The sequence below is a fragment of the Elaeis guineensis genome, chromosome 6, assembly GCF_000442705.2.
Source record: "Elaeis guineensis isolate ETL-2024a chromosome 6, EG11, whole genome shotgun sequence".
Classification (NCBI taxonomy): domain Eukaryota; kingdom Viridiplantae; phylum Streptophyta; class Magnoliopsida; order Arecales; family Arecaceae; genus Elaeis; species Elaeis guineensis.
Genome location: NC_025998.2, coordinates 24735147 through 24755555, shown reverse-complemented (window position 1 = coordinate 24755555; position 20409 = coordinate 24735147). Strand labels below are relative to the sequence as shown.

General features: G+C 33.1%; 1 protein-coding gene across 1 annotated transcript; it reads right to left on the bottom strand.

Annotated features, from left to right (window-relative positions):
* Nucleotides 1-232: 232 nt before the first annotated feature.
* LOC105046949 (multiple organellar RNA editing factor 9, chloroplastic) lies at nucleotides 233-7324 on the bottom strand. Its single transcript, XM_010925703.3, has 5 exons — nucleotides 6932-7324; nucleotides 1032-1129; nucleotides 871-936; nucleotides 609-785; nucleotides 233-518 (listed from the first exon to the last, which is right to left on the bottom strand). Exons 1-4 carry the CDS (start codon nucleotides 7288-7290, stop codon nucleotides 610-612), a joined length of 699 nt encoding a protein of 232 aa, XP_010924005.1. The 5' UTR covers nucleotides 7291-7324; the 3' UTR covers nucleotides 233-518; nucleotide 609.
* Nucleotides 7325-20409: the final 13085 nt, after the last annotated feature.

Below are 20409 nucleotides of genomic sequence, written 5' to 3'. Positions count from 1 at the left end.
ATTTTGCCAGCTCTAACTAAAAGCCATCCCATCAAAATTCCCCCACTGTGATTTTAATATGAAAAGAATCATGATTTTTGAATTATTGATTTTTTTTTCAGATGAATAGTTTGCAGTCTTTACCGACGTTTCAAAATTATTCCCAGACTTTTCTGAATTATCTTATTCAGTGGAATGCTTTTGATAATTTAAGCTATTCTTTTTATACGTCCACCTTTTAACCACCACCATATTTCCAAATTCTTCTCAATTTACCAACGTAAATAATTGACAGAAGTTTGAGTAGCAGTAATGACAGTGTGGTTAACTAACATACTCTCAGTTCTGCAATTAGTACATGACATAAAATGGACTTGGTTAAGTAGAATTATTACATGACTAGCTCATCCCATATCAGCAAATTCTGCCTCTATCATTAGAAAGATACTTCTCAAAGTAGAATTCAGATAAGGTAGTGACAGATCACAGGATTTCATGGTATACCAGCCCGTCATTGGTGCATACATTAAATGACCAATCTGCGAAACAAAATTGAAGTAAACTGCTTCAGCCTCCTGGGAAGTAACAATTGATGATGATGGTGTAATGGATAATCATGTCACACTTACCTCACGATGAAGCTGACTCAGGCCGAGAAGTTTCCTGTGTTGGTCTTCTGCGTTCGGATGGAGGACCATCCCTCCGTCTCTCATACCTTCTGCTCTGGTATTTTGAACCACTTCGTTGTCTTGGTTGGTAGGTTGGGTATGTACATGGAATTATCTCCCCGTTTATATATTTATCACCTAAATGGACGAAAAAATCATGGAGTTAAATTACTGAAACTATACAGATTGATGACAATAACATATGTGCACTGCTTCAACTTACCTCCATAATCCTTGTTTTTCACATCAATGTAGGAATCTGGTAGTACCCAAAGAACACCAGGCAATCCTACACAAGATGCAAATTGATTTATAAACAGATTAAGATGGATAGTTTGATAACTTCAGAAAGAAAATACGATCTTTGCTAAGATATGAGCTCACCCTTGAATTTCTCTGAAGTCTCTTCAGAAACAGTACACTGAAAGCCGGTATAAGTAGTAGTACTAAAAGCATACATGTTCTTCTTAGCTTCCTCCATGCTGCAAAATGCCACCTTGTTAGAAAGAGATTAGATTTTCCTACATGAGCTCAGAGAATAGGGATTAGAGTCGGGTTTCCCTTCCCATCTTCTCCCTCTACATGAAGATTTTAGATGTCAACAAGTCAATAAACATATGCATCATAATCGCCTGAATACTTTGTTGAATCAGATTGAATCAAGTCATGTTTTGCCTCTGGGACATCTATATGTATTTGCAAGGGTAAAATAGTGTCTCATCACTATAATTCCTTAATTCCAAAAATTGTTAGTTCACGTAATCTCCAGAAAATCACCAAAGACCATGGTTTTAAAGTTTCAATAATATCACTACATGCATAATAGATCCCAGCACACATGATGCCCACGATTATTCAAGAGAAAAGTAGATTTGCCAGATGGATGTGATTCCATAATCATGGTTGGTTAGAAATATTTGATAAGTACAGACTTATTTTATGTACTCTTTATTATCTTCCTTCGGCAGTTGCAAGAGAGTGAATATGAGGAAAGTATCTACTAAAAGAAGGGCAAACTTGTAAAAGGATACTTAACACACGTGAGGAGGCATTGTGGCCAATGGTTCTGTGCATGACATTTTAGTATCATGGCCTTGACCTCCACAATCTTCGGAGTCTTGCTAATGACAGGTTTAGGAAGCTCAACCGGCCATAGTTTGAGGGTTGAGCTAGTCCTTTGGTTGCTGAGACATGGATGAGAGAGACGGCAAAGCTATTTGATGCATTGTAGTACTCGAGTAAGTGAAGATGAGATTGACTATGCCAATGCTGATGATAATGCAAAATATTGGTGGTCCACAATTAAGACTGGCTATGAGAATGCTCGGGAGCCACTGACATGGGAAGACGTCGAGAAGATAATTAACGATCAATATTTCCTCGAGCTAGTGAGACTGGAGAAGGAGAATGGGTTTCTGGCCATGCAGCAGACAGAAAATATGATAGTGTTGTAGTATGCCAACAAATTTAATGGGCTAGCATGCCTCTGCCTTCATCTTATTGAGTTGGATAGGAGTAAAGTTTGAGCATGGGTTGAAGTATGGTATTCAATTTTGCATGTCATCCCACCTCTTTAATTCTTACAAGGATGTGCTTAAGAGAGCTTTGAAGGTCGAGTCCGATAATAAAGAGATCTAAATAAGAGAGACGCTGACTATCCTCCATCTTCTATAGAATCTAGACATAAACTGGCTTCCGTTGTGGCCTAATCAAGTATTGAATCCAGTTCTAAATGGACAGACTTACAAATCAAACATGGTTCCCTTCTTGTTAGAATTGTTCTTTGAGTTCTATTGTTGGTCATTTTCAATGCTTAAGACTTTGTAAAAGTTATAAATGATGTTTGACATTGATGATTCTATATTTTTCTTAAATAAAGGATCAAGCATATGACATTATGAAAATTACATTTTGGCATAAAAAGAATGGTCCCATGAATGCTTTATGGTTAATAACTTATTTATGAACTATGAACTCTATAATGTCATTCGATGTCTTCCAACCTATTTGTTTATGCATGTTTCAAGAAAACATGACTTTTTTGGAAGCCCTTAGATAGTTATTTACGGCTCCTAGAAGTAGGATAGATTGACAACCGAAGCTAGTTCCATACAGCCTTGCCAATGGGTATAAAGTTGGCATACAAATGATGAACTATGATTTATGATACTTAGTCAATTACAGCTCTGTAATTGGTATAAAGTGACCTTAGCATTAAATATTTGAGCGCATTGTTTTATGCTATGAGAAGGCCAAATGACTAACGTTTTATGACTTCAGTTATGTTTTACACTTGGAACCATAGTTATGAACTTCACATGATTTATGCTTAAAGGAAAGCATGATTGGTTTTATCACTTGGTTTATTATATTGTTACTATAAAATATTCTATTTCAAATGAAAGTTATTATTTTAAATGATTTATTGAGCAATGTAAAACCTATGCTTGATCTAATGAGGTAGTATGAGGTTTGCTTACTAAGCTGTGTAACTTAAGACTCGTTTGGTTGACGGAAAGTGGAGGGAGGAAGAGCCAGTTCCTGAAAAGTGGAGAGGGGGCTTCTTATTTGGTTAGAATTTTAAAAAGAGAGAGAGTAAAAAAATCTCTTCCCATGAAAAATCACTTCCCACATTTCATGGAAAGTGGAAACCCATGAAAGATGTGGGTTTTAGTATTTTCCATGGGATGGAAAATGGTGATACTTTTTCTTTCTCAAAATATCCTTTTGAGATCAATAGCCAAAATTTTGTCAAATATCAATAGATGGTTATGATGAAATATTGAACAGGGATACAATATTACATCACTATTATCCTAATATTTATATGAATATAATATTAATATCAATATTATAATATTTATTATATTTTAATATTATTTTAATATTTATACTAATATAATATTTTTATTAATATTAATATAATATTTATATTAATATATTAATATTTATATTAATATAATATTATATTCAATATTATATTTATATCTATATTAATAAATTTATTATGTTAAATATTAATATAATATTAATATATATTAGTATTATATTAATGTAATAAATTATTATGGTCCTATGTTATATTATAATATATTTATATTATATTTATATTAATACAAAAATATAAAATTAATATTTATATAAAGTTTATGAGCAAAAATGTATGGTTTTATATCTACTAAGGGTATAATAGGTATTTTATATAGCTTTTTTCAGAAAAATGGATGTTCAATCAAACATAAGCTATTCTACAATAAGTCACTTTTTCACGGTCAACCAAACATGCCAAAATCCTATTTCCAGTAAGTAACTTCTTGAAAAGTTACTTCCTGAGAAGAAAAATTCTTCTCGCGAACCAAACGATTCCTTATTGTTCTTGTTATTCTTTCAGGCAAGCAGGGTAGCTAGCAGCAAGGAGTGATCTAGCCTTGAGAGTTCATGCTAGCAAGACTTGAGGCTTTTGCAGCAGATTTATAAATTATTAGTTGATTAATGATATTATGGACTTGTATATGATTATTTGTGGATTTTAAGATCCTAGATTTTGAACATCTGTATTTTATGGATTTAGAAGCTCTATACCAGCAACTTGTTTCTTTATTTAATTGTTGGGAGACTTTGGAACCTTTTATATTTGTATGAGTTGAATTTTTATATAGGTTGAAGGCTTTTGCATTATAATACTAGAAATAAGTGCCATATTGCAAATTTGTGATAAAGGATAGTTATGAAAATTCAGATATATGAAGACACGGAAATTTATAAGTTTATACTTTGCTACAACAACAATTACTAATAGATAAATTAAATATTATTTTTAATAACAATTTCTTATGGCTACTTTATAGAACGTCTGTAAAGCAGCAGTTATTTCTGTTAATGCCATAATCTATAAGTTGTATGGTTGACGACATAATAGAGGAATGCAAGAATCATTGCTACTCCTTGTACAATTACCATAGATGTTATTAACGTAATATTACAAGCCATTCAGTTTGACCCCATCTAGGGTAAAGACTGTTGAAAGATTTCAGCCATTAATGCTCCATGTTGACTATCTGAGTTGCTCAAACAGCCCCTAGATCTATGTTGCTGTTAAGTTGGCAGTAAAGAAAGTCGGAGTTAGGAGATGGAGGGGAAAAGGCAACATTCGTTACTTGTCCTATTCTAAAACAAGAAAATTAAATGACCCACACAATTCCTAACATACTTACCAGATAATTCTAATTGATTTCTAAAATTTTCAATTAAACCTTATCAACAAAACCTTGATCGAGACACTTCTATGGGAAATCCACCTCTCTTTTCCCCCCTTCATTCATTGAGTTGGAGGAATCCACAAGAGGCCTGCCCGTTATGCATTGCATAAAAGAACCTTTCCATATCCCTCTCCCTTGTTCAATAATACTCATCAAATGGCACTCAGTTCATATTTGTAAGTTCGATCATTGACAAGGTTCAAAGAAAGGGTGGTCCATTCACCTTCTTTCTAGTGACTCGTGGAATTGATAAATCTACTTCAAAGGGAGGGAAGCTAAGTTTCAAACTCACTTCAAATGCCAATCCAAGGCTTAGGTATAGCTCAAAAAGCTCAAATATTCATGGGTCTTGTAGTAGAGTTGAAACAACCTTATGTCATGATACATTTCCTCCTTGCTCATGTTGGCCTGCACACAATCATGTCGTTCCTTGCAAGACTTGCACTGTTCTCTTCTAACATCATCCTCCAATTTGTAGAATTTGATACTCAACTTCACAGGACTAGTTTGACTTTGGATCATCAAATCATTGTTCATCTTCAATTCACCAAAACAAAAGTCTTCCTTAAGCCAGGTCTATGCAAAGCAATGGAAAGAACCATAAAACCTTCAACCAAAATATTGCTTCGCTTCTAGCCTTTGCTTATTTCCCTTCTCTCATTCTTTCTCAACTCTTTCCCTTTATTGGCCTTGTATTTTCCCCTTATTCATCTTTTTGTCTTTCTTCTTTATCAGTTTTCTTTTGCATTCCATTCTTCCTCTCCAGAGTAATCAAATTGCAAAGTCTAGCTTTTGATATAAAATCTGCTTAAAATATGAAGTCTATGATTTCTTTTCCACCAATTTTTAGTTTTACACTATTATCTGAAGTCTGAAATAAGGCCTTATTATGTTTTTAGTAATTCTAAACCAATAGCATTTTGATGTAACCTAAAAGGTGGTCATATAAGAAGAAATATATAACATACGAAACACTTTAGTGATATCTTTCATTGGAGTGTCAAATAATCTCACTGACCTGGGAAGATAGAGTCATTAGTAAGATGTCCGTGCAATCTCACAGAACCACATCTAACACCTACCTAATCCACTGCTGGGGGTAAAGAGTTGCAACCTCCACCGTATGAGTAGAATTTCCATCAGCCAGATAGAACATATACCAAAGTATCCTCAAAGTTGCGCACTTGCATGAACATTTGCTACAATACCCTTGTATTTCATTTTATCATAAATGAAGGAAGAGAGTTAAATTAACAGCATATATTTTAGCTACCATATATGGCAACTTTGTTAATTTGATGTTTATTTTAACTTCTTATGCATCAATGCATTTTTTTTTTTATCTTTTTAACTTATTTTGAATCCACCCAAACATATAAAGATCAATTTCCATGACCAGCTCATGAGTCATCTAACAAGTATTTTCCATATAACTGAATTAAGTGTCGTGTTTCACAATTTTTTCAAGCCACTTTAAATGGATCTGGCAGCAAAATATGCCAATGCCCTTATCAACATTTTATGGGATGCCTTGCAACCTTGAATCTATAGCCTCTTGGCACCCCACCTATAAAAGATTTAAACAAAATCTAATTTTAGAAAATAATGGCTACAGTATTATTAGTAGGTAAATAATGTCTACATCTTAGTTTCAATTGTCAAAAATAATAATCTGATACAACATATCTCAGAAAAATGCCTAGGAAATCTAAAATCATCACGCTAGTAGTTGTTCTATTTTCTTCTCTATAAATTTGCTAAGACAATTATATTAAGAACTCTAGAAACAAAAAATCATATCTTTCTTTCAAAAATAAAATCTCCAGAGCATGTTCATTGCAGATAAAAACCTCCAGAACGATAGCAATCACCATAACTACAAGCAAGACATTCATACATATTAAAAAGAAAATAAGATAACAAATGTTGAAATTACCGCGTATCAAAATGGTGGACACTAGAAATCTCGATAAAAGCTTTAGAAAGAAGAAAGATTCGATCTTTTCAAATCTTAAAGCCGTTTACCTTCCCAGAACGGTGGCAAGGGTGTTGAGGTAGGTCTCGATCATCTGCTCCCGGGTGGGGGCAGGGTCCTTGGGGAACTCCATGACGATAAGCCAGTGGTTGTAGTCGCATCCGGGAAGCAGGATCGTCTCCCTCGGCTCGCTGCTGCTGCTCCTCCTCGACGAGTACTCCCCGTCCACTGCCATGGCCCGGGGCACCCCCGGCAGGAAGGTTGGCCGGTGGCGGGACGAGAGAGGGGGAAGAAATTGGTTGGGTCGGAGGGAGGGGACAAGGGCGCCGCGCGGGGCGATTCTAGGGGTCGGCAAGGAGGCCATTATGGCTTTGAGGGAGGAGAGAGTGGAGGAGTTCATGGTTGCCATTGGTGGGGGTGGGGTGGGGGAGAAGAGACTGGAGATAAGGTTGAGAATGGGGGTATAGGGTTTTATCTTTGAGGGTAGTCGATCTTTCTTTCGGGGTTTAATTGTGGCGATTTCTAAGAGCAGTCGGAAAAGCGTCAAAGTAATCTCGGCAACAATTTCGCCGGCATTAGTTAAAACTTCACGTTTTTACACAGGAGACCCTGTTTTATTTAAAGGAAATCTCTGCAAAATGTGAACTGTCCTATGCAATTATTATAAACAAATCTCTTGTCAATTATCCACAGTTTTTCTCCGAAGCTTTCAACACCTTCAAGAACTTCTGTTGGATTTGCCCTCTCTCCGATGACAGAGAAGTAGCGGTGCAAACATGTTGAGTTATTCGCAAACTACTGGAGCTCGGTTCCGGTGACAAGATATTTGATTTAAAAGTTCACAAATTTATTTAAATTTATATATATTTTTAATAAATAAAAATAAATATATATTATTAATAGATTAAAATTCGAATTCGAACTCAAATTTAGATAAATCAATTTTAAAAATTGATATTTTTTTATCGGATTGAATCCGAGTTTGAAATATTAAGATTTAATTGAATTGTCAAATATCAGATCTGAGTATTTTGAGTTAAATTGAGATTGAACTCCTAGCTCTTCAACTTGTTTTGACTTTATTGCACCTCCAGAAAGAAGTAAAAGAAAAACATAAAATAAAATTAAAATATATTTTTGAGATTGCATAAAGCTACAGGAGTGTATCCACATATAGATATATATACACACAAAAGAGATACGAAGGTATAATTTTTTAATATTTTTAAAAATAAAAGGTTTACTTAGATTTAAATCTAGATGTACCCAATATAGATCTAAGCCCGATTATCCTTAGAAAATTAAATTATGCAAACCAGTGGTCATCTCATTTATGCTCCAATATTTCCAAATAATCCATATAATCCTAATTTCATAATAGTTCTCTGGGTCCAAAAGATCAAAATTATTTAGAAGCTATATAACCCACTAGCATATGAAAGCTCAATTTTTATAAATAGTTTTCATGGGCTAGCCTGACGCACCTACTCATTTACTTAAATATTTAGTTATAACTAACACTGCATTTTTATACCAATCTCTAGCCATGCCACCTAAATATCGTGATACCTTACATCCCTCTCTTATAACCATTTATCTATCATCTCTTATTATCTGTACGTCCTCTTTTCTATGCACTTTTTTATCTCACAGTTAAAAGCTTTAACTTTAGCCTAACCCACTAGGATTGCGCTTAGTTGCATATTTTCTATAGATCAGAGATGAGTTATCCTGCTACCGCCCAAACAAGAGCAATTTCTTCTTAGCGTGAAGATAGTCAATGCTAGAAAAGTTATTTAACTAGATTATTATGGCCACCAGGGAGTATAAAATAATACAAACCCTCCTTTTAACTCCGCTACCTTTTTTTCTCTCCTACATTTTTCTTTCTCTCTTTCTTCTCAACATATCTCAATATCATCCGACATTTCAATCAAGTAGGGTCTCTACAAATCCAAGGATAATAGAATCTTGGAGCATTTAAGGGTGTGTTTGGAGAGGGAGAGTGCCACAAAACGAAGGGACAAAACGGGAGGATGGAAGAGGGTGAATGCAAGGTTGTGTTACTTGTTCCGTGCCGGATCAAAAATAAAAGACCTCTTGCACCCCCGCCCTATTTTTACCTTCCACATTGCTTCCTCTCTCTAGCCGATCTTGCCGGACCCAACAAGAAGTTACCAAATAGGCCCCCAATATTTAGTGTTAGCAGGAAACATCAGTAATCATCCATGCTACCACAATTATAAAGCAAACCATGAAGGCTTCAAGATGTACAAAAGGAAGTTTAGATTGTTATAAACCTTTAATAACATTATTGAATGTTCCATATGTATAGTTTAAGGGTTGGTCTTGATAACCATAGTGTTTATAGTGTTGTGTCAATTAATGTTGATTAGTTGTGTCCAAGGTTGTCGAAATCATTTCCTAGGTGCCTAGATATGCTGAATTCTTTAGGCAATGGCCGATTAGGCCAATCTTATACAAATATTATCTTAACCCTTTCTTGTTTACATCATACTCCCTCTTTATTAGTTTTGAAGGTTTCTAACTTAAGATTACATGTGAGTGAATACATACAATAAAATTTATGTCATAACGTTCCCGATTTACAATCCCTTACCTTACCCACACAATGCCTCTTCCCTCTTCTTTTCTGAATGATTTTTCTTTTTTCCTTATTCTTTCCCTTCTTAATTTCCTTTTCTTAGTTTATCTCTTCTTCGGCCCTCTTTTTCCTCTTCTTATTAGCCCATTTCTTTCTCTCTATTTCTCCATTTTCACTTCTTCTTACCCTTTCTTCTTCTTTTCCTTGATTTATCTTTTTATTTATTTTATTATTATTATTTTTTGTGTTTATCTTTGGTGGATTCTCTTTTTCTTCGCCACTGAAGAACTTCCTTTTGTTATCTTTTGTGACCTCATATTTGACTAGGTCAATTCATAAGTGATGAAATGATGGCTTGGTTTTAGTTAATTTTATGTCCTATTATGTTATGGTACTTTATTAGTTATTTCTTATGTGCTTGATTTGAAGAAAAGTGAAGTTAATTGTGTTATGTTATGATCTTTTGGATTCATTTGGTTTGTGGGATTTAGAGGCAGAAAAGTGTGATTCCTAAAATGTAAAGAGAAAAATCCACTTGCTTGGTTTGGAGTCTCCAAAGAAAAAGATCGGAAAAAAGCTTGGAATACAATTTCTATATTTCATGAGAAAGAAAAATCCACGAGGGAGATGGGCTTATGGAATTCTCATGAGATGAAAATTGGAGGTCCTTTTTCTTTCTTTAAAAATTCTTTTAATTCCATCCTTTTATATTATATAAATATAAATATAAATATAAATATGATATTATATTATTATTAGTATTTATATTAATATAATATTATATTGATATTTATATTAATATATGAATACTTATACTAATATTATATTAATATTATATTTATATTGATATAAATTTTATACAATATTTGTTCAAAGTTTGGGAGCAAAAATATGATCTTATATTTATGAAGGGAATAATATGTATTTTATATAATTTTCTTAGGAAGATGGATGCTTAATCAAATATAATCCACTCTATAATGAGCCGCTTTCTTAGTTAACCAAATATGCCAAGACTATTTTCCTAAGCATCATATTTTCTAGAATTAATTTTTCAAAAAATATATTTCATGAAAAAAAATTATATTATCTTTCCTCAAAAAGATCTTTTGGGTTTTCTAGCTTTTTTCTTATAAGTTCCATTTGGTTGAAAGTAATCTAGCATAGAAAAATGAATCTCATGTCAAATTATCATATTTTGTATGAAAATTAGAAGAGAGAGATGGTAAAAACATTAAGGAGCCCCATATTTATTTTTCGAAGAGAGAAGATACAATAAATACCATTGGGGTTAGTATTTGATAAATTTTTAGATAGTAATAATCCATATTTGATAAAATATCTCCAATAAAATTGATATGTAATTATTGAATTTATTCTAATATATTTTCAAATTCATTCAATAAAAATTTTTTATAAAAAAGTAAAATAAAGATAACATTATACAAAAGGCTATGTGATTATAGTTATTATATAAAAATTAATTGAATATGACAATGCTATTCTAGTATTAAAAAATTAATTTATATTGAAAAATATATTTATAAATTTGACCATATTTATATATAGATTTATTTTTAACCAAATATAATAAAAATTATTTTTAATATCATATTTTGAAATAATTTTTTCATCAATCAAATATAATAAAAATTATTTTTTTTATAATTATTTTTTAAATAAATAATTTTTAAAAATTATCAGATTATCTCGTAATCTATCTACTCCAACCAAATGGACCCTCAAATGGACTTGTAATTCACTGCCCAATGTGCCTAATCACCTAGGCCGTGCCTAGGCGGTAGACGCCCCTACCGACGAGGGACCGTCTGTCTGTGTCGAAAATCTTGGTGTGTCCCATGGATCTTTGCGTTGGCATTTGAGTCTCCTTTGGGAAATTCCAAATCTGGAGAACCTTGGAAAGGCATTCTCTGGTTGCCTGATCTTTAGTTGCGCAATTAGTTTCTATTGTCCAATGCAAATAATCTATTGGAATGTCCGAGGTATGGGCCGAGTATCCAAAAGAAGGCTGATCAAAAGAACTATACAGACCTCCCATAGCCAAATTATTAGCTTACAGGAAACAAAAATCGACCAGATTAATGCTCGCATTATAAATTCAGTTTGTGGCCCAGGTTTCAATCAATGGCAAACGTTGGATGCTGAAAGTTCTTGTGGGGACCTCCTTGTTGGAATGACAATCTCATTCATGGCAGGCCTCTATTCAAGGGCCAATCTTCCATCACCACTAACTTCCAGCTCAAACAACGTAACCCCAACTGAACTGTTACCAATATCTATGGCCCCCGTGCCAAGAATAGCTGGCTTGCTTTCTTTGAGAAGCTCAGATTGTTGCCCAAAGATAGCAACCCGGGAGCGGATGAGGGAGGGGAAGGATGAATTGGATTGTTTAAAAATTTTAATCAAATCTACTTTCTAAATAATAATATTTTTCAATTTGAAACTTAATTAAATACTTATGATATGATCAATATGTGCAGCAGCAAAAGCAAATGATCAACAAAACTTTGCAATTAATAATCTAGTGATGAACAAGAACTAAAAGCAGGTTAAGCATGTAAAGCAAGAAAAGCAAAAAAGCGAAGAGAGCAATGCACAATCACAAACACAGATTTTATAGTACTTCGGTGCCACCCATACCTGCATCCATTCTCCAAGCTTTTCTTAAGATTTTCACTATAATCCTTCCTTGATTACAGTATATTTGTTTCTCCAAGCTCACAAACAAAATCCAGTTGGTTTTCCAAGATCACCAACCAAAACCTTACATTGTTGATTTTTTGGGCTCACCAACAATCCAGTTGATTTTTCGGACTAACTAATCAAAACCTTATACTCGTCCAATTATGGGCTTGGACCGGCCTAATCCCAAGTTTTTTTTTCTTCAAAGAAACTTGTAAAGAAATTAGAAAACAAGATAAAAATTTTAGTTCAAATAAAAATAAAATAATGAACTCTTTTATATTTGAAGAAGAGACCGAAAAAATCGCTCGTTTGAAGCTTGATTTCTCTTCTTTGAATATTGAGAGGAAGCTTAAAAAGCTATAGATGATTGTTCTTGAAATATCCTCTAAATTTTAATACTTAAAAATCTTTTTTTTCCTTTCTTGTAGATGTGCAATGCGGCTCGCTCTTATTCTTGAAGATGCCTCACTTTAAGCTCTCATTTCCTTGAAAACTTTCTTCCAGTTTGATTCTTTAGCCTTAAATATACTTGGAGATAGCTAGAGAGTAAGTTCTAGCCATTGGAAGCTTTGAAATGACCATTGGAGTGGAGAAATAGTCGTTGAATAACATTCAAAAAACTAACCATTAAGCTTGTCAAGAGCCGTCGAGTCGGCTTGAACTGTTCTCGAGTCGGCTCGATTTGGATTCGAGCTGGCTCGAGCTTATTTCGAGCTGGCTCAAATGGCAAAAATTAAAATTCAACTTTCTGGAGTACTGATAGAACGGCTCGAATCTTGTTTCGAGATGGCTCGAGCTACAGAACTCGAAATTTACCTTTCTGTCCATCTGAGAGAGTTGGCTCAAATTTATCTTTAGTTGGCCTGAATTTGTTTTAAGCTGGTTCAAATCTATTTTGAGTTGGCTCGACTGCATACTAAACCAAAGTATCAAGGATGTCCTGTAACAGATTGAGCGGGCTCGATTCTTGGGTGGGTCGGTTTTAATTTTCAACTTCATTTTTCTACATTTTTTGATCTTCCAAACTTGAATTTTTTGGCCCCAATCTCTTCTAAATAATATTTTCATCTCTCACTTTCATTTTCTTCATAACGAGCCATCTTTGTTCCAGTGAAGGAGTTAGCTCATCTTGCTCTAGGGTTGACTCCATTAAGTCTAAACTTGAATTTTCTCCTTTGAAGACTTTGACTTAGTGAATTTTGTGGAGATCTTTTTCAATGAATATTTTTTTAATTTTAACACTGAAAAAGACCTACAAACATTCTTGAAATATATGATTAGATATATGATATGCTCAAAATTTGACAATCATCAAAATCAATCACAGGGTCAACAATCTCTCCCTTTTTGATGATGGCAAAACTTTGAGTATATGTTAAAGAAATAGATAATGTAAATCAAGATATTATAAATAATAAATAAAATTTTTTAATGAGCTTTTAATTCATTGCACGTACATATTTCATATACTCATATCAAAATAATATTTCAATTCAAATCAATAAGTATTAAAGTTTCAAGCATCAAATTCATTGAGTTTCTTAAGTATTAATCCTTTAAGCATATATTCAACTAGGTATATACTCAACATACTTCTTTTTTTTTTATAGCATCAAAAAACTTATGGGAGGAATCAAGAAATAACATCAAAATCAATCGAAGTTCAAATAGAGAAATATATCAAATATAGAAATTTTTGATTTTAAGAGAGTATCAAATTTAAACTATATGTTACATCTGATATCAAAATAAGCATGTTTGATACTAAATTCATATTGATATCACTCTCCCCCTTTCTAAATAGAGCAAATTCAGATTTTCAAATCGATATTAAGGGATAGAGCTTTTTAAAAAATTTAAGCTGAGAAATAAATATAACATATAAATCAATATTTGTGCTTTTTTTTTTCTTAGTAAATTTCAATCAATTGAGTTTTAAAAAGGTATATATTGAAAATATATCAAAGACAGTAACAGAGTAAAAATAATTTTATAAAAATTTTTTATTGCATATAAAAAATTTAGTGATATCTTTATATTTTCAAATGATTTACAAGATTAGATTCAGAAATTTATTTCTTGGAGTAAGAATGAGTTTTCAATTCAATTTAACTCCACTTAATTGTCAGGAATGATAAAATCAGTATATGAAAAATTCAGTATGATGAGTTTTAAAATTAAAAATTTATGTCAAAATCAATTTATTAGGAGTGAGAATATGTTTCAAATTTATTTCAACTTCAATTAGTTGTCAAAAATGATTTGTAAATCAAATCGAGTAAATCAAATGGAATAAACACATGAAAGTATAAATTAGAAAAACTATAAAGTGATTGATTGAGAGTTGAAGGTCAATATTTAAAATCATTAGTATTTTTAATTAAATCAAATTAGTTAATTCAATCAATATCTCTCTCCGAGTGAATACCAAAAAATTTTATTATATAATATTTTTCCATCTTTTTCTTTCAAATTAAGGACCTTTAATTGATAATAAATTTGATTTTTAGATTCAAATTATCCAGACTATTAAACTCAGATTTTAAAATTTAAAAAAAATTTGGTTATGATAGCTAAGCGTAGAATATATTTTAAGCATCAATCTATTAAGTTCAAAAAAAAGAATATGAATATTTCAACTTTATCTCAAATAATGTTATATCAAGAATATATCAATACAAAATCAATTTGAGACACAATACTCATTTCTTTTACAAAAAATAATGCAATAGAGTGCAAGGTAAGATTTAAAAGAACATCATTAAAATTAATGGCATTTGAATTTCACAACCTTTCCCCTTTTCAAATTTCAAATTGAAATAATATAGATTCAAAAATATTTTCTCTCCTTTTTTGAATAAAATAGATGTATTGAGTAGATTTTTAAATTTAATTATAAAATTATTTTAAACTTGATAGATTCCAAAGAGATAGATCTTTTCAAAATTGGGCATGTTGAGTAGATGATTTTAAGCAAGTCATAGGACATATTTAATTTTATAAAAGATTTTTTTTTTCTTCTAAAGAAGTATTAAGCAAGTTGATTTATAACGGTTCTAATCTTTATAATTTGTCTCATAGGTATAATATCAAGGTTATGCAAAAAATATTTGAGATAAAGCAATCCTTTTGTTTTTGCCAAAAGGTTTGATCAATTGAGTATAGGACAATAATAATCCATTTGATACTAATTATGAAAATATGATATCAATTATAAAAATAATCTTCTTTATGCTATTTATTTTGAAAATCAATCCAAATAGTAAGTTCTTTAAAAAATTTTGTTGATACCAAATAAAATAAAATTTAGATCAAATCAAGATTTTCTTAAAAAATTTGATGCCAGTTCAAGATCAAGGAAGATAAAGTTTTTGATTCATTACTTGAATAAGGATTCATATTTTTAAATTCAGTTTAATATAAATTAAAAAAATAATCAATCAATATAAAATATTTTTGATATTAATTAATTATCAAAATATTGATACAATCAAACCATGTAAAGTGTGAATGAAGAAATCAAATACAAATGATTTTTTAAGAACAAATCAAGACAATAGAGATAATTTCTTTTTTATTAAGTTTCAAAGTAATTTCTCTTTTAAGTTCTAATAATGTTATCTTTTCTTATTTTTTATAGTTAGTACTAAATGATTCATTTATCTTAATAATCTCCCTTTTGAATAATATTTATGTATTAAAAGATATTTCAAATTTAATTGCAAGTGAGCTTTGAGCTTCAAAGATTTGAAAGGGATAAAGCTTTTCATAACAAAGAATTTTAAGTATCAAAGCTAAGCATATAAGATATATTTCAAAATTCATCTCTCTTCTTGCCCCCCTCCCTTTTTAACAAATATCAATCAAATAAATTCAAAAGGAGAATCAAAAATTAATCAATTGGGGGTTTAATAATCAATCAAATCAAGAGTATTCAAATAAATAAGAATCGAGATAGAAGCTCTATGAGTTTTGGTTCAACTAAATTTTTTTTTTTAAATCTTTAGAGATAAACATAAGATGTAATGCAAATTAAGATAACAAGCACTTGAGTTTTATGATTGAATGACTTATCTTTCAGTACTTACACTATAACAAAAGAGGTTATTAGTGACGAAAAATTTTCATCGCTAATAGTTATTAGCGATGAAATATCCATCGCTAATTATTAATCATAAATAATCGCATCGTTGATAATATTTTATAATAAAAAAAAATTTATCGCTAATAAAAGATATTTGTGATGGATAGTTTTCGTTGTTAAAATTTAAAGATGAAAAATTTAATCATAAAAAAATGGTATTTGCAATGAATTATACCATCGTTAATAAATTAAAAATTAATAACGGTGAAAACTTTTTCGTCACTATTAATTGCAAAAATTTTAGCGACGAAAATTTTACATTACCAAAAATATTTTTTGCAACAAAAATATTTCATCATTATTAATTTAATAAAAAAAATTTTAAGAAATAAAATTGAATAATATTAGGGATGAAAATTTTATGTCATAAATAAGATAATTTTTGATGAAAATTTACATCATTAATAATTATTAGCAACGAATAATTTTCCATCACTATTAATTATATATTTATTAAAAAGTTGAATTGTATTAGTAAAATATTTTTGGTGATGAATTTTTCATCATAAATAATTCTGTCGCTAATAATTTAGTCATATTTTTTTAAAAAAAATATATGAATATATATTTTTAATTTATACGTATAATATTTTTTATAAATTTAAAAATTAAAATAAAAAATTTACATAATAAATTGATAAATAAATTTTATTATTTTATTATATTAAATTAAAATTATAAGATATTTAAAATAAAAAAAGTACATCAATAAACCATCAAATATCGGTATCTGGAGAACGAGCTGGGAACGGAGAGCGATCGACGGAGCTCGGATCGGTAATGGAGCTCGGACCAGTCTACTGTTGCCTCATCAGCTGTTTCATCTGCTCCATCTGCACCATCCGCTCTATTATCTGGATCTGGAGCTATTGATACTCATCGACGCATGCAGCCAACTACTGAGCTCGCTGCTCAGCCTGCTGTCGATCCTCGAAAGCCTGTCTCTGCACCTCCATCAGACGAGCATCGCACGTAGAATAGATGTCAGCCCTAGATGAGCATGAGGATGAGGGAGCAGTGATCCCATACCCTAGACTCCTAACATAATAGGATCTCGTACCAAACATCCAATCATAGATATCATCATCTGTGGATGCAGTCGAGCCCTCAGGGGTAGGCTGGGATCTCTTGTCTGTCATACGATTTTGAAAATTAAAATTAAAATTATTTTATTTTTTAATAAAAATTAAATTATAAATAAAAAATAATTAAAAAAATTTACAAAGAGTTTCTGGCTTCCAGTCGTCTACTCTCCCGACCGTCGTTGGTGGGTCCGTTGGTAGATATCGATCATACTAGGAAGCTCGCCATTCTCAGCATCTCTCTACAATTTGAGAATTAATTAAAAAAATTTAAATAACTAAAAAATTATATACTAATTAAAAATTAAAAATTATCTATCATGTGCTCCATGTGACGAGCAAATGATCTCGAACCCCCACAATGCGGCACAGTCTGTCTCATCCGATTTGCCGCATTATAGGTACATCATCTCTATAAAATTACCAATCAAATTAGTAGATAACAAATTAATTTAAGAATAAATAATTAAGTCATTAAATTCTAAAAAAAAAAGTTTAGATGTGTAACCTGATATGCCGGATCCTCGTAATGCCGGCATATGAAAGTCCAATCGTCCATGGTGATGCTATCATAGGGCTGCTGCCGCACGGCCTCCTCCCCATAATCCTGCACCACCCGGTACCAATGCTGATGCATGTAATGGCATAATCCTTGAAATGCAAGGATAGATGAGTGTCGATGGCTCGCCTCATACGATCCTCTTCAAAATCAATGATGTCAAATACACCCTGGTAATAACAAATATTAGAAAAAAATTATGCAAATTAAATATTCATAATATAATTTATTTTATCTATAAGGGGTGTATAAAATCTCTCTCTGAGTCGGTAGAACGTGACGCCAATCGAAGAGTATCACAGGAGCATAACTGCAGCATATGATGTCCAGCTCAGTTTGTCATGGCTCACACCATCCCCTAATGGGTCTAATATAGTCGGCTGGTATCTCGATCTGGAGACGTTGTCCCGGATGCTCGCGGTTGGTATCTTCGATGGACCTCGCCCTCGCCTCACCATTCGAAGATGAATTTTTAATTTATCAAAAAAGAATAACTTCGTATTGAAATTTCTTCATCAAAAATTTTAATAGAGTTTTCTCTAAAATAAAAACATTTTTTATATTTATAATTTCAGCAGCATATAAAACAGCACATAAAATAATTAAATTGTAACAAGTAACAGCAATTTGCATTGTGTTAGTAAAAAAAAATTAATCAAATAATTAAATAATTTCAGCAGTAACACTAAAAAATAATATACAATAATTATAATTAATCAAATAATTAATCAAATAATTTCAGTCCGGTCTGACCCAACCCGACCCGGCCCAGCCCACCACCCGATCTGGACCCGACCCGACCCACCCCAACCTGACCCGACCCGACCCGCCCCAGCCTGACCCGACCTAGCTCGACCCAGAACCGACCCGACCCGCCCCAGCCCAGCCCGACTCGAAACTGACCTAGCCCGAACCTGACCCGACACCACAGGCCCCGGCCCAACTAGACTCGACCCGTCGAACTGGCCCGACCCCATCCCCGGACCCATACTCGGAGGCCCCGGCCTGACCCAGAACCAACCCAGCCCGGACCCGACCCAGTCCAGCCCCAGCTCGACTTGCCCCATCCCGGCCCTACCCGACCCACCCCAGCCCGACCTGGCCCAGCCCGACCCTGCCCCCGCAGGCTCCGGCCTGGCCCGACCCATCCCCGTCCATGCCGACCCAACCTGGCCCGGCCCGGCCTGGACCCGACCTGATGCCATCCATGCCGGCCTGACCCGGCCCACCCGTCCACCTTGACCCAACTCGGCCCACTCGTCCCTGTCCCCGTGCCCGCTGGCCCACCCGTCCCAGTCCCTGTGCCCGCCAGCTGTTCCACATTGGCCCGACCAGGCCCTAGCACCATCCATGCCGGCCCGGTGGCTCGACAAAAGAATAAAAAAAATGATGGATTATCGCCGGCAAACGCAGGCGCCGCCGACTCGACCCCATCTCCGCCAGCTTGTCCCGTCCCTGCGGCGTCTCCCCCATCCCTGACAGCCCATCGGTAGCCCGAGAACCCCCCCTCAAAAAAAACAAACAAATAAACCTCACCTTATCGGCAGACATGACGGCGATGGCGACAGCGATGGCGGACGTGATCATGATGGGTCACCATCACCGGACGCGACGACGATGGCGGTCGGAAGAGGGGGCAGAGCAGAGAGGGGGACACTGGGGGGGAGCGTGCGAGAGAGCATTGGAGGGGGGCAACAGGGAAGAAAATAGACTTCAGATGGGACTTGACGGGATGCTTATATTAGCAACGAAAATTTTCATCACTAATAATTACTTTTCGTCACTAATAATTTAAACAAAAAATTAATTTACGATAAAAAAAAATTATTCGTCACTAATAAGATTATTAACGACATAAATATTTTTCATCGCTAATAGTTCTCATAAAAAAAAAATTTCATTGAAAAAATTATTTCCCCCCCAAAAATATTATTTACGAAGAAAATAAGTATTTCATCGCTAATAATTTTTAACGATAGAAATTTTCCGTCGCTAATAGTTCTCGCCAAAATATTTTCGGTAAAAAAACTTTTCCAACAAAAAAATTATTTACGACGATAAATTTTCATCGTTAATTACTTTATTAGTAATAAAAATTATTTTTCATCACTAATAATTACTGAAAAAAGTAATTTTTATTTTTTTAAAAATTTATATTAAATTTTTTTATTTTTTTTAAAAATGTTGTTAACAACTATGAGGGCTTGGTTTTGTTAGAACAGTTGCAGTGGCTGCCTAAGGGCTTTTGGCCTGCCAGTCGCTGGAGTTAATACTACTCTGAAATATTTTTGCCCTTTTCTTCAATTTAATATGATAATCTTTTAAATTTTGTACCATCTGTCCGAAAAACTATAAGCGCAAGACGAGTAATATTTCTGATTTTTAGTGGTGTTGATTTTTGTGGTGCCTTTGGAAGGATGCAAATGATGACA